General features: G+C 47.3%; 1 protein-coding gene across 4 annotated transcripts in view; it reads right to left on the reverse strand.

Annotated features, from left to right (window-relative positions):
* Positions 1 to 1670: 1670 nt before the first annotated feature.
* Positions 1671 to 14812, reverse strand: part of Slc39a14 (solute carrier family 39 member 14) — a 45890-nt gene continuing 32748 nt past the window's right edge. For 3 of the 4 annotated variants that reach the window (XM_048421703.3, XM_048421705.3, XM_085698691.2), the window contains 6 exons: positions 14296 to 14465; positions 9021 to 9140; positions 8346 to 8534; positions 8027 to 8234; positions 6922 to 7106; positions 1671 to 4893 (listed from right to left, as the gene is read on the reverse strand). In XM_048421703.3, the coding sequence (XP_048277660.1) occupies positions 4747 to 4893; positions 6922 to 7106; positions 8027 to 8234; positions 8346 to 8534; positions 9021 to 9140; positions 14296 to 14465 (1019 nt within the window). In that variant the 3' untranslated portion in view covers positions 1671 to 4746. Of the gene's footprint in view, positions 4894 to 6921; positions 7107 to 8026; positions 8235 to 8345; positions 8535 to 9020; positions 9141 to 12246; positions 12417 to 14295; positions 14466 to 14812 lie in introns of all 4 variants that reach the window. The other variant, XM_048421704.3, reaches the window with a different exon arrangement.

A 14812-nucleotide genomic window follows, 5' to 3' on the forward strand; every position in this document is an offset into this window, starting at 1 on the left:
TCTCATTCATTCCTTCTGCACAGTGGGGGCATATGTATCGGAAAGCAACTGAAGCCTCCACCCAGGAGTTTGGTGTGCTAACTTCCATTAATAACGCGAGTCCGAGAAATGAGCGATGCAAAGAGAAAAAGCAAAGCCAGCCTGGGAAATAGGAAGAGCATCTGAGGAAGAGTCCCAGAGAAGGTGTAGATGCCAGCGCTGTGGCCAACGTTCTCTGTGACAACACCAGCAGATGGGTAGCAAATTAATGTAAATGAAGAGACCAACACAAGTTGGAGAGATGGCTCCGTGGTTAAGAGCACTGGATGCACTTCCCAAAGACCCAGGTTTCGTCCTCGGCCCAACCCTTGGTGCCTTTGCTACTCGGGTCCCAGGGAATCTGATGCTATGACCCTCAGGCACTGGGCATGCCAGTACTACACATGTAAATATAGACAAAACACCCAAACATGCAGGAAAAAAAGTTAAAGACCAATATGATTTGTGGATGTCGTCCCAGGATGGGTGGTTTTGCAGAGCCATACTAAGCTCAGAAAAACACTGTTTTGCCTCAGGCAAGGTCAACTGCTGCAACCCAGCAAGCCCAGAACAAACCTTGACAGGCTCTGGCTGAAATCCTAAGGCGGCAGGAAAAAGAGGGTTCCACTTGTAAGATTTTAAAAAACGATTTATTTACTTTTATTTTTGTGTGTACTTGTTTTACCTGCATGTATGTCTGTGTGAGGGTGTAAGGTAAAATCCCCTAGAACTGCATTTAGACTTTGTGAGTGCTAGGAATTGAACCCGGGGCCTCTGGAAGAGTAACTAGTGCTCTTAACCACTGAGCCGTCTTTCCAGCCCCTTTACACTGTAAGATTTATTCCTCAGAAAACTATGATGAGATCTGTGTGACCATCAGCAGACGAGTCCCCTGGAGGCGCCTCATCCTAAAGCAGAGCAGTGTGGCATTGAAACACCGACTCATGACCTACACAGAGTAATTATCCATAAAAACAGCTCCTTCTATTTAAAAAGGGTCAGGATGGCTCAGTGGGTAAGGTTGTTTGTCATCAAGCCTGATGAGTTTAATTCCCAGAAACCACACAGTAGGAGAGAACGCCAGCACACACACCCAGGAATGCATGAACATGCCCACTCAAACACACAATAAAGGTAAAGAAAAATAAACAGAGAAAAAGTAACGTAAGTGGAGCTCTAGACAAAACTCTATACAGTCTTTACTCTTGCCAAGAACTCACCCACAGCTAAGTGCTTCGTTCCTGAGCAACACACTTGGCCCAAAGTGAATCTTTGCTTTTTTTTGGGGGGGGGGGGGGTGGCAGACTGGCAGGGGAGGGTTTCCAGTGTTCCTTCATGTAACAGCCTTGGCTATCCTGAAACTCACTCTGTCGACCAGGCTGGCCTTGAACTCAGAAATCCACCTGCCTCTGCCTCCTGAGTGCTGGGACTAAAGGTGTGCACCATCAATACCACCTGTCAGTGAATAATTTTTAAAATAAGTACATCATATGACACACGAAGTCCCTTCTAAATTCCCACAGCCAAAATGTAAGCCAGACCTGGTAAAAGAACCCTTCGTAAATCAGCGACACAAGAGCGCCACCTTGTGTCAAAGCTTCTTCATTACACCCAGCTCTTCAGGCCAAAGACCACACTTGGGACTCTCACCATTTCTTACAGAATATAGCTTTATTTATAGAATCTTACAAATAAAACACTTACAGTCCACATGACATAAGTTATTTTATTTTCTAATTCTTCTCGTAACACCTGAGTTATTTTTTTTTTTTAGAAAAAAAAAAAACACTGTGATGTAACTGTCGAGGGAACTTCGAATAAAATCCTCTTTCTTTTTGCAAAAGTCACCCGGCTTATCTGCATCTCTTTGGAAGAGGGCTCACTAAAACCGGATCCGAGGCGATCCAAACAGAGAGGCTGCTTAAACCCAGGGCGAAGGGTGACTGAAGAATGCTCCCCTTGCTGACACCAGACACTAAATATTGGGGGGAGGGTTGGGCGACAGAAGGTGTGGTCAGGGATGAGGTGTGAGGTGACAGAGCCCTCTCCCTGGCTAAGGGTGTGACAAGCACTTTCCTTGCGAGCCTTAGCAGGAGGCTAAGGAAAGCGACAGGCAATAAGGCCAGTGGCAGAAAGTCCGCTAAACAACTCGCCACCCCTTGGACTTCTAATATGCACAAAATGCTTAAAACAGCAAGTTCAACCTTTGAAAGTCAAAAAAGTTCAGTGGGCACAACTTAAAATGCCGGGCAAATCTGTTGCCAACAGCAACCGATCATCAGCTGGACTGGAGCAAACCCCCACCATGCTCCACCTGAGTCTGAAGGATGCGGCCCACTGCTCTGAAGAGGCTCCCGTATTTCCCTTTAAAGGCAGCTGTCTGCACAAGAAAGTTCTCGAGTTCCTGTGAAGCTGCATGGCAAGCACTCCGTCTCATGTGGAAGGCTCTACATTTAAGCTTTTCTAAACAAACTAAGCCGCCGTCCTCCTTCAGCGTGAAGGGTACTCAAGGAATAATAGCATCTAGAGGGGAGTCTAAAATTAAATTATAATACACAAACATGAACTAAGCAAAGCAGAATCTTTCAATCTTTTTGTGGGGTAGTGGTACTGGGAATGAAATTCAGGGTGTCACACACACACACACACTAGGCAAAAGTTCTGCTACTGAGCCACACCCTCAGCCCACACATAAAATAGGATTAAGTTTCATGTTTTTATCTTCCTTTTGTCTTGCTGACACAGGATCTCACTACATAGCCTAGACTGGCCTGCAATACACTCTGAAGCCCGGGTTGGTGTAAAACTTGCCTCCTAAGTGCTGAGATCACAGGTGTGAGCCACCACACCCTGCTCAGGCTTAGACTTTGTCAGTTTCTGTCAGCTCCGGAAGCAGTTGTTGGAAAAATAAAACAGAAAAGACAGAGACTTGTCTTCAAACAGCAACAGCAACAATGGCGACAATAACATAAAATATTAGATTATGACATTGAAGGAATTTGTTCTTTGGTAAAAGTGGACCCTAATCCTACCAGGATTGGTCCTGACATTCAATCTAGAACCTTAACTGCTGAAGCTTCCTCTTCCTCTTGCCTCTTCTCAAGAGCGGGAGAGACGCCCAGCAAATCTCTAGGTTTCCAGTTATGTTGTCAGGATTCCTGGTTTCAAGCATGTTTCCCCAAGAAGAGGAAACATATATACATATGTCCACACACACATATATGTTCCACATATGTGTTCACATACATATACATGCTGTTTTTAATGGACAGATTTCCTGTGGTAAGAACAGAAAGACTCAGGCGTTGGCAATGAACCAGTGTTGTCAGTCATGTGAGCAACGGCCCCTGGGCTGTGACAGTGGGCACCACTAAGAAAGGCTCCGGGAGAGAGTGGCTCCCCAAAGTGGCTAAGGAATCCATGTTATCAATATGATAATAATAAATTAATTCACTTAGTGAACCTGGAGATTAGCTCCCCTGGAAGCCAGAGTTCTGAGGAGAGGGCTCCACAGTGCCTGAGGCCGGCCTGTGGTGTGAAATGACAAGCAGAACCATCCGTTTTCCTGGGGCAAAAGAAAGCAGTTTACACTCAATTCAATTCAGGATTAATCTTGTTGTCTGGGGCCAGGGAGGAAGTGGGAGCTAGACAGTGTGCCCTTTAAAACCCATTGGCAGCAGTGACGTCTGCAGCCCTGACCTGAAGGTTTGACCTCAAGGTTGGGAGTTCCTTGGTATACAACTATTATTTCTGCAATTAGCAAGTCCTAAGTTTGGCCAGCACGGACTCCATTTCCGGTTACCTTTGTCACAGTAAGGCATAAACAACTGCATCCCGATACTGGGTCAGGTTCTACTTGGCAGAAGTCTAGACCAGGGGAGATTAAATGTGCAGTTTCCCCTCTAATGCAAACATCTTAAATGTGCTTCTAGTGAGGCATCTAAAAAGTATCTAGAAAAGGAAGCCAAGAGGGTGTGTGTGAAAATCAGGGCAAAATGAATTGGTTTGGCGCAGACCTTGTGCCACTCCAGAGGGCATCCACAGTGGCTCGCCTGGCTGACTCTGTGACACAGATGCTGCGCACATCAGCATCCAGCATCCTAGAGGGGGCCAGAGAGCACCAAGGAGACAGGACATCCACCGTCAGTTCTCCTTGTCCCTCAAGGTGAACCCCTGACTCATCTGCTCAGCATGCCAGTCTGCACAGACTGAGAACAAACGAGATTCCTATCTTCTGTCCTTTCTCTGTAAAAACATAAGAACCCATGTCAAGATGGACCGACTTCAAGCCCAGGGTACACACGTTCAGAATCATGGGCTCCAGAGCTGGAAACCACCCTGATATTTCTAACCACACCATGACCATTGGCTTTGCTTTTACATTGTAAAAGATTCAACATCTCTCAGCGCTTCCTCCAAGAGAAAGAGACAGACGAGGGTGATCAGAAGGAAGAGAGGTGTGTCCTACACGAGGCATTTCAGTTCCAAAATCATCTGTGAAAAGGGTCGGGGAGATGGTTTGAGGCACTACCTAGAGAGTCCCAGGGCAGGTTCTTCCCAGGACAGAACGTTTTCAAACAGCTGACGTCTGAATGCAGGCAGGCAGTGTGTGCCAGTCTTTAAAGAACTACCTCATCTATGATGCTTCATGAATGCTGAGTCCTCAGGCCAGGGACATTAGGCCCAGAGTCCGATGTGCAATGCCACTGGCTCCCCACCGGCAGGGTCCTACCCAATCTGAATCTGCCCTGAATACATTGTGAGGACCAGCATGATGGAGAAGCCGGTCAGGAGGCCAAGATTCTGGATGACAAAGGGGACCAAGAAGCTGTCCTTCCTTTCGTCCTCTTGACAGACCTCGTTCATCTCCGGGAACTGAGGAAGGAGAGAAAAACCGAGAGTTATGGTTTCTGCTGTCATCTTACCAATGGCGCTGACTGGGACAAGTTATGGTTATGGTGTGACTCCACCCCGCCCCCACACTCCAATTTCTGGTGGTGGTGTTTAAGGTTCTGGTGATTTCTCTAGAGGAAGTTAAGTCATTGGGGGCATTATCTTTGATTGTCCCCTGTAGCTTGACAATGTGGCTGCCAGAAACAAGACCCGAACAATGCCAACACCAATGGCTGTATCAATGTGGATTGGGGGAAACCTCACAAAGCCCCCATAGATGAAGAATTATAAGCAATGACTACTCAGAGAGGGAGAATCAGACTTCCCCAGGGATGAGTCCTCTAATCGGATATCAAATGCTCATAATACACACAAGCACCACTAAATAGACGCAGCAGTTTGTACGTGTTTGTATGTGTATAATATATATGTAATATATATATATATACATATATATATAATGTCTCAATAATAATTAGCAAAAAAGAGGCTATGAATTTGAGAGTGAGCAGAGTGGAGAGGATGACACAGGAGGAGTTGGAAGGAGAAGAGGCAAATGATGCCAATACAGTGCTCATGTATGAAATTGTCAAAAAATTTTAAAACTTAAAAAGACATAGTTTACCATAATTTGTGATAGATTATTGGTGTAGGAGGTTCTTCTGCCTATGTGTTGCTTTCATTGGCTGAATAAAGAAACTGCCTTGGCCTTTTGATAGGGCAGACTTAGGTAGGCGGAGCAGACAGAACTGAATGCTGGGAAGAAGGAAGAGAGAGAGCTGCCATGGAGCTGCCAGGTCAGACATGCAGAATCTTTCCCAGTAAGCCACGACCTCGTGGTGTTATACAGATTATTAGAAATGGGTTAAATCAAGATGTGAGCATTAGTCAATAAGAGGCTAGACATAATGGGCCAGGCAGTGATTTAATTAATACAATTTCTGTGTGATTATTTCGGGTGTAAGCTAGTCGGGACGACAAGCAGTCCGCTCGTTTCTGTTATAGATTATAAGTAAATTCTTTCTCTTTCACTCTTTCTTTTTGCCTACACATTACGCCTCTTCTACCAAATTTAAATAAGTACCCTGGATTGAGCACCATCAATTTTTCTTAGTGACATGGTAATAGAGGGACCAAAGTTCTCCCTTTAAAATCCAGTGACATGGGCTGGAAAGATGGCTCCGTGGTCAAGAGCACTGGTTGCTTTTCCAGTACTCCTGAGTTCAAGTCCCAGCAACCACATGGTGGCTCACAAGCATCTCTAGTGGGATCTGATGCCCTCTTCTGACATAAAAGCACACATGCGGATAGAGCACTCATATGCAAACAATGACTCACTGGAATAGTTTACAGCCATGCACCCAGCACGGCTGAGGCAAGACTGCAATGACGTCAAGGCCAGCCTGGGCTAAAAAGAGACTCTTGTCGCAAACGAACACGAAGAACCCTAATGCTGCCTTGAAAATGCTGGTTCTATCATCTTAGATTTTTAGAAATGTACTTGATGTGTCTAGGTATTTTGATCGCACGTATGTCTGTGTGCCACATGGGTGCTTGGGCCCTTAAGGGACAGAAGAGGTCGGATCCCCTGGAACTGTAGCTGCAGATGGTTCTGTGTCACTATATATGGATGCTGGGGATCAAACCTGGGTTCTCTTCCAGAGCAGCCAGTGCTCTTACACCCGAGACATCTCTCTTAAATCATCATCTTAAATCAGTGAATCGTGTGGCAGGTGAAAGAGACCTCAATAAAGCTGTTATTAAGATCAAAAATCATGGGCTGGCAAGATGGCTCAGTGTGAAGAAAGAATACTTACTGAAAAGACCGAGGTGCTGAGTTTGAGCTCAGGAACACATAAAGAAAACCAACCCCCCATAAGCTGCTTTCCACAAGAATGAATTTGCACCCATACAAAAATCAACAGAAAAACAATTAAAAAAACAAACATTCTAACTTGTGCCCTTTCCCTCTTATTCAAGAGCCAATCATGAACCACACAGCACACTTACCATATCCGCTAGAGCAATGTACAAGAACATTCCTCCAGCCAGTGCAAAAATCCAGTTGGCAGAGAAGTGACTTCCAGCCAGGATGCCAAAGGCCAGACCCACGTAGCAGCAGCAAGCAGAAAGGAAGTTGAAGAAGAGAGCCTGCTGGATGCTCATGCCAGCATTGAGCAGGATAACGAAGTCTCCTACAACAGGGATGGGAACAGGACGGGAGCTGAGTCAGGACACAGAACACCATTGGATGAGACTGCTTCAACTATGCATGAAGTGTGGGTTAAAATCACAGACTCAAAGATGGTCCTGGGACGAAGGCACCTCCTCTTCCAACCCTGGCTATGGCCTCCCAGCATGGGTGCTGGAAATAATTCATAAAGTTTGGAAAGTACATAAATAACCAGTAGCGGCCTCGTTGCTCCCCACATAGAGGCTGGAAATAACCCATGGGATTTTAAAAGTAGATGGCCAACTAGCAATGGCCTCATTTCTTTTTTGACTGAGGGAGCGTGAAATAAAAATAGCTCCCTTTCTCCTATGGGGTGGTACACTCAGGAAACAAGACCGAGAGAGGGAGAAGTTAGTCACAAGACAGTAAGTGCCAAAGTTAGGACCCTGAGGTATCGCTGAGTCGTGAGTCCCTGCTTCTTAGTCTTCCTTGGTAAAACGATATCTATCCTTAAGTTCTGGTTTTTCTATTTCATTCACCTGCCACACTTTCACAGACTCCCAGCTTCTGCAAGAGGTAAAGGACATAGAATATGATCATCTTCACTGAGTAGCCAGAAAGGTGTATGGCACCTGGTAAGTCCAACATTTGCTTGCTTATGATATCCTAGATGATTCTAAAAGGCAGGAGCAGTTACTGACCACAGTACACAGGTGAGAAAATTGAGCCACAATATATGGGGCTCATGGGGTAAAAATCTTCCTGCGAAAGTCTTCCCCATTCCCCATTCTAAGCTGCACTCTACCCAGCCATTTTATTTTGGAAGTTAGAAAAAAACACAGCTGAGGTGAAAGAAGAGGCAACAAGGGACAGAACACATGAAGGATGTCGCAGACAAAAATGGAGACAGTCGACCCAGAGGGATAGGGAGTGTGCACTCACCCAGCTCGTGTGGGAATTCCTCACAAAGAATGGCCACCGACGTGCTGATGCCTTGGAAAACAGACACGGTGAAGGAGGCACCAATAGCCAGGCCATCGATGAAATTGTGAAGACCATCGCTCAGGGTGATCATCCAAGCCAGGGTACCAATATCAGAGTATCGGACCCCTTTGAGCCAGTAGCAAGCACTCTGAGATGCCTGCAGGTCCTATGAGAAAGCATAGCCCAGTGGACTTGAGACGACAGGTGACTCCAGTGAGCCTGACTCATCAAGGCCGTGGCTTCCTAGAGACTGCCCGAGGGGCTGGCCGCTACTGACCTGCACAGACATGGAGCTTACGATGACCTTCTCGTCCGTGCCAGGCGCCTTGCTGTCCAGCTCACTGTTGCAATGCTGAGGAATCATGTGGTCCAGGTCCCCATTCTGCAGCTTCTCCATCACACCCTCCTCTTGGTCCTTCTTGGAAGGCAGAGTCTCGGAGGTAAAATGATTGTGTCCGTGATGGTGCTAGAGAATGGAAAGGGATCGGCGTTACCGAGCAAAGCCACCAGCCCAACACGGCACCCGCTCAGAGCACGCAAGCTAAGGCGTCTCGGTCCTATATCCCAAGGAAACGAAGCAGGCCACACGTGGGAATATGGGGAAAAGACAAGGACTTCCTATTAGACTAAGAAGTAGTGTCCTGATGTCACTCAATCCAGTGAAGTGACCACTACTTTCAGTACTTAGATTCCTCCTTCAAGGTGACCACGTGCATTCAACTCTAACAGGCAGTGACCCCATGCCAGGCACCAGAGGCCTCTTATTGGAGTTAGACCAGTCAGTGCTACTCCTGGATGCATGTTACCAAGCCTCTGGACTGGCTTCCACAGAGAGACTGCCGGGCTTACCCTGTAGTGTCTTCAGGCATTGCGAACCCCGCTGACCCATGTCAGTGTTTTCTGAATTTAGAGTTCCCCCTAGAACATTCCATCGCTACTCCCTGGGCCTCACCTCATTTTTCTGCTTCAGGAGCATCTTCAGGATCTTCTCTGTAAAAAAGAAAAGGTAGAAGCCCCCAAACACCACCGCAGACTTGGAGACATAATTGTCCTGAGGGTTGAAACCAAACGCCTGTGGGCCCAGGAAAACAGAGTGAGTCTAGGGAAACAAGTCTTCATCGCTCCCCATCACCTGCTTACCGAGCTCTCCACTCTAGGAAAGAGGCGGCCTGGGGAGCTCTGCTGTCTCGCCAGCAAAAACCTAACCTTGACCTTCCCTGGATCTGCCAGCACTAGCTGGGTGAGTTGGGTATTCTCTTCTGATAACAAAAGACAGGCCAGTTTTTTTTTTTTTTAGGATTTTCTGACCCTGGGGCTTGGAACCAGGACCTTATGCATGCTAAGGTCTAACATTCTACCACTAAGATACATCTCCAGTCCATATATATATGTGTGTGTGAGTGTGTATAAATCATATGTTATTATACAACATGATATAAATCATATACATCCATATGATACACACAATTTGTGTGTGTGTGTGTGTGTGTGTGTGTGTGTGTGTGTATGTTTACAAATGTACATGTGGATGCCTGAATAGGCCAGAAGAGGGCATCAGGTCACCTGAGCCTGGAATTGTAGGCAGCTGTGAGCCATGTGTATGTTGGGAACCAAATTCTGGTCCTCTGAAAGAGCAGCAAGCATTCTTGGCTGCTGAGCCATCTCTACAGCCTGGAGCAGGAAAAAAAACTGCAGGTGACTTTCTACTTTGTTTCTGTTGTTGTTGGTCTCTTTTGAGACGGGATCTCACGCCATAGCCGAGGCTAGCCTCAAACTCACAGCAATCTCCTATCTCAGACTCCTAGGTGCAGGATTATAGACTTGCGCTACCATGCCCAGCTTGACTTTCTTTCTTTCTTTGACTAGATGTCACTACACAGACCAAGCTATCCCAGACTCAGACACCAGCCTGCCCTACCGCCCCAGCGCTGGGGACTGGAGGCTGCTTTTCTCTTTTAATGGGGACACTGCCTTAATTTCTCTCAGTGTTTAGCCACACAAGCACTTAGCCATCAAATTCCACATTTAAAGGGAGGCCACTTGCATTTATTTTTTTGCCTCATCCAGTGTCCCTGGTTGATGTGCCCATAAATACAATGGGAAGTGGTTTGGTTATGATTGCTAAAAAAGGATATCCATTCCGGTTCCACGGCAAGAATTGCAGCATTTTCCTGACCACAGAGCCTTGAGTGGACCACAAATCAAAAAAAAAAAAAAAGGCAGCTACATCCCTGCAGGCATCCATCTTGGGGCGGTATAAAGCCAGGCCTACTCACACATTACTCACACATGCCTGCTGTTTCCGCAGTTCAGGAGGATGAGGCGGGAGGATTCCCCTGAGCCCAGGAATTTGAGGCTGGCCTACCCAACAAAGATTCCATCTCTTTCGAACACAGTAAAAATATTTTTTTGAAAAGAATGAAGTGGAGGGTATGTTCCCTTGAGTTCCTGCTGGAAACTTCATTTATTAAATAAGGGGGCAAAGCATCCATCGGCACAGAAGACAGGAGTAGCCAGAGGCCTGCCCTAAGTCGGCTCCTGTTTTATGGTACCAAGTGCGCATGGCCTGTTTGTCTCTTTTCTAACAGAGAACAGGCTCAGTAAAAACATCGTTCCCGGCACTCAGGAGGCTGCGGCAGGAAGACAGGACATCTGAGACCATAGAGTGAGACTGACTCAGGAAAAAACTCCAGCCGAGTGGTGGTGGCGTGAGCCTTTAGTCCCAGCACTCGGGAGGCAGAGGTTGGCAGATCTCTGAGTTCGAGGCCAGCCTGGTCTACAGAGTGAGTTACAGAACAGCCAGGGCTACACAGAGAAACCCTATCTCGAAAAACACAGAAAACAAAAATTAATTAATTAAAAATGAAAAAGCCTCCAGCTCTCTCTCTCTGGAACAGGACACAGACAGACGCTGCTCCTCCTGATGGGGAACCCCAAAGGCAAGCGTTTTCCTTTGGGTGTTAAAGCACCTCACCCAGTCCAGCCCTCTAGCATCATCTAAGAGACCCGGAGGGCAAATGCCAAAGCTCTGTATTCAGGTGAGCTCTCCTGGAGAAGAGGTGCACCCTGGGGGGAGAAAAGCAAAGAAAAAGAGCCAGAGGGCAGGGTGGGATCCAAAGTACGGGACCCATTGGACTCATGGGTCCCAGACTTGGGGCAGTGGCCTCTCGTCAGGTCAGACTCTGTGGGTAAAACCTGACTAGGTCTACAGATATCACGGCGGCTCCACTAGGAACACAAAGCAATACTGTGGAAAACACAGTGCTCCAGAAGCATGTGAAATCGTCTCTTGCCTTTGCTCAGGCCTGTCAGACCACCTACAGTGAAATGCCTTGTGCTTATTATATAATTAGCAGGTCTACTAAATCAGATGGAATGTCTCCGAAGCTTCAACGTCTCCCAGGCTCAAAACACTGACACCCTTCTCTTTTGTGGAAGATCACCCACATGAAGGTGCCACAGACATTCTATTTCCACTGAGTTTCCTCTGGTCTCAAACTCCCTACCAAAGTTTTTACTGAGACCTATGGATTCTGTTGTGGTTTTGTTTCTTGAACCAAAGACCCACACTGAGAGTCAGAGCTACACTAGCTTGCTTTTTTTAAAAAAAAAATTAGATATATATATATATATATATATATATATATATATATATATATATATATATCTTACGTGTATGAGTGTTTTGTCTGCATGTACATATGTGTACCACTAGTGTGCCCGGGGCCTGTAGAGGCCAGAAGAGGGTATCGAACCCTCTGGAACTGGAGTTAGTTTGTAAGCTCCGTGTGGGTGCTGAGAATCAGACCAGAGCCAGGTCTTAACCACTGAGCCATCTCTCTGGTCCTAAGTGGCACTGACTTTGCACTCAACAGTCCCAGCAGTTTGGAAGCACTGGTGCCTTTGAGGTCAATCCTACTGTTTGCCATTATATACAAAGAACAGGGAGGAGAATGGCTAGTCCAGGATGTAGGATCCAGAGACAGGAAGGATAATATTTCAACCTAGTTCTTCAACCTCTCCTAATGCCTGCCTCTGCCCTAGCTTTCCTTTCTAAACAGAAAGGACCTTGGTGGCTAGTCCCTACTCCTTCCATGTAAGCGGAGGGGCCTCCCCTGTGCCTACTGTCCCCTAGCAGACAGGGGATGCTTTGGGACGAGAGCTGCAGCTTGCCATACCTCGGGGATGAGCTGGAAGAGGGCGTTGGAGTAGAGGGTTCCAATCGCCAAGGCTATGAAGTAGAGCAGCAGCCTCTTGTAAAAAGTCTTCTTCATGAAGGGCACCACGCTGGCCCCCATGAGGGAGCAGAGGGAGATGACGGTAACGCAGAGGAAACCGTACCCCCATACTGCCAGCCCACCCAAGGCAGGGAGCAAGGCAACCACCATTAGGGAAAGGAGATGGAGAGGAGAGTGTGGGTATTAACAAGGGGACCCGAAAAGAAAAACCAGAGACAAGTAGGGAGGGAGAGAGAAACGGGAAACTTGTTAGCGATTCGAGTCCGATGCAATTTCCTTTAATCAATGCAGGAGGGTATGAGGAGGAATCTGAGGTGGCCTTGGAACCCTGTGACTACTGCCCCTGCTCCTGAGGTGGCCTGGGTCATACCCACCAGCTGGTGTGACCGGAAAACGGCAGAATTCTGCATCATCACATACCACCCTGTGCTCAGGGCCAGCACAGACTCTGGGCTCAAGGTCTTCTGACAGTGCAGGGAGGCAAATGGAAAGAAAATGTTCGGGGTGTCACTGGCTTTGCTCCTGTATACTTAAGCCATGTCACAGAGGCACACGTGACACTACCCAGGAATGGTTTGGTTTGTGCAAGACATAACAAAGTCATGTGCAGGGCAGAACAGGTAAGACTCGCTGCCCATCAGATTTGGTTTCTGAACAATTGTATTTGTTTGTTTCTATTTGCTTTGAGAGAGACTCAGTGTAGAAAGCAGAGTTCCAAGACCAACCCTCCTAGAAATTTATTTCAAATGCATTTTCCAAGGTGACACACTCCGGGTTGTGAGCACAGCCCTCGGGAAGGGCTGGCACAAAACCATACCAGGATGGCAACCCTCGTGTGACCCGAATGGCGGAACACCGACAATGGCAGTAGTGCCAGCCAAACAGGCAATGAAACAGTTCATTTCAAATCCTTAAAAAAAAAATTAGTAAATTCAATGAATGGAGCTAAAAAAATAGCCCAAGATGAGGGATCCCTTGGGAAGAACTTTCTAGATCCATGTGGACTTTTGAGACCGTTAAGGGAGCTGACCTGCTCACTTCTTCCCTCATGATGAAGGAGGAAGCAGATGGGGCATGGCACCTCAGATGGAGGCTTCCTTGGGTCAGGCTCTTGGTTGAGGAGGGTGGGCAAGCCAATGACGTGAGTTTCTATGAAAGCTTTCCTACCAAAGGGGTCAAGCAGGCAGCTACATACTGTTTCTCCAACAGTAGCACATGACTGGGCTGAAAAGGTGGGCGGGCTGTCATCTTGGGGCTTATTTTTGTAGCTCCTCAGTGATGACGATTGAAAAACAGAATTACTGAACATTTCAAAACAGTGGGGTGAGTTACCAGCAAGCCAGACCTGTCAGGGAAAGATCAAGATGCAAGGTACCAACGATTGAGTTCATCTTTATGTATTGCATTTGTTTCTTTTTTCAGTTTGTTTTGTCTTGGTGGGAACAACATAGTTGCTAAGTTGTCCCAAAGCTGTGATCCTCCTGCCTCAGATTCCCAAATGCTGCCACTGCAGGCATGAGCTGCCACAGCGGCCTTAATTACAAATCGGGCTCAGGCTTTCCAGGCCAGTTCTCCAGAGCCACTGTAACCTCCCTCCCTTTCATCCCGTTCCTCATGGATGGTCACCTGGAGTCCACACGTGACCCCTGGATTTTCCTTAGAATACAGGGCCTGCCTTGTACACCGCACCCACAAACCGCAACTTTCCTTTGGATTCCTGAAAATGAGGGTTCTGGAATGCAGCCCAAACAGATCCCCAAGAAGGGGCACACGTGTTAGGGACCTTGCATCTGATGTCACCTGAAGAGGCCAGAGGCCAACCTGAATGAACAGAGGCACGAGAGTAGTTATTGGACCCCTGATATTTAGAGTAAATTCATTTTTGGGAGCAGTTATTTGGTATTTAGAGGACAGAGGGAGAGCGCCAGCCGGAGGAGGGCTCGGCTGGGGCAGCCCAGGAGGAGTGGACGCGCGCCTGTTCTACTGCACCTCTGGGATGAGCTGGAAGAGCGCGTTAGAGAGCAGCGTTCCAATGGACAGGGCGATGAAGTAAGTGAGCACACGGCTGAAAAACGCTTTCTCCGTGCATGGCAGGACCAGGACTCCCAGGAGAGAGGCCAGGTTAATCAGTGAGACACTGAGGAACCCAAAGCCCCACACTGTGGAGGAACAAGAACAGACGAGGGCCTCCATTACTGAGGGCGGGCACTTCCACTGCTGAGAGCCGTATAGGCACACAGAGATCCAGCAGCCCCTCAGCAAGTATCTGGTGACTCCGTCTCTTGCTAGGGAAGTCTCAGAAAAATGATGTCAATGCGGCTGTCAGAGCAGCTTGCCTTTTAGAGGAAGAGACTAGAGACCCAACAAGGAGGAGTAAGTACCATGACTTAGACAGTACGTGTACTTATGATGGCAGCACGTTAGGTCTGGTAGCCCTTGCTGCCTATATAGGATTTCAGAAAGGCTCTCAAGGACTCAAACAGGGTGAATCCACTCTAGCTAGATG

This window comes from Myodes glareolus, chromosome 12, assembly GCF_982192425.1.
Source record: "Myodes glareolus chromosome 12, mMyoGla1.1, whole genome shotgun sequence".
NCBI lineage: Eukaryota > Metazoa > Chordata > Mammalia > Rodentia > Cricetidae > Myodes > Myodes glareolus.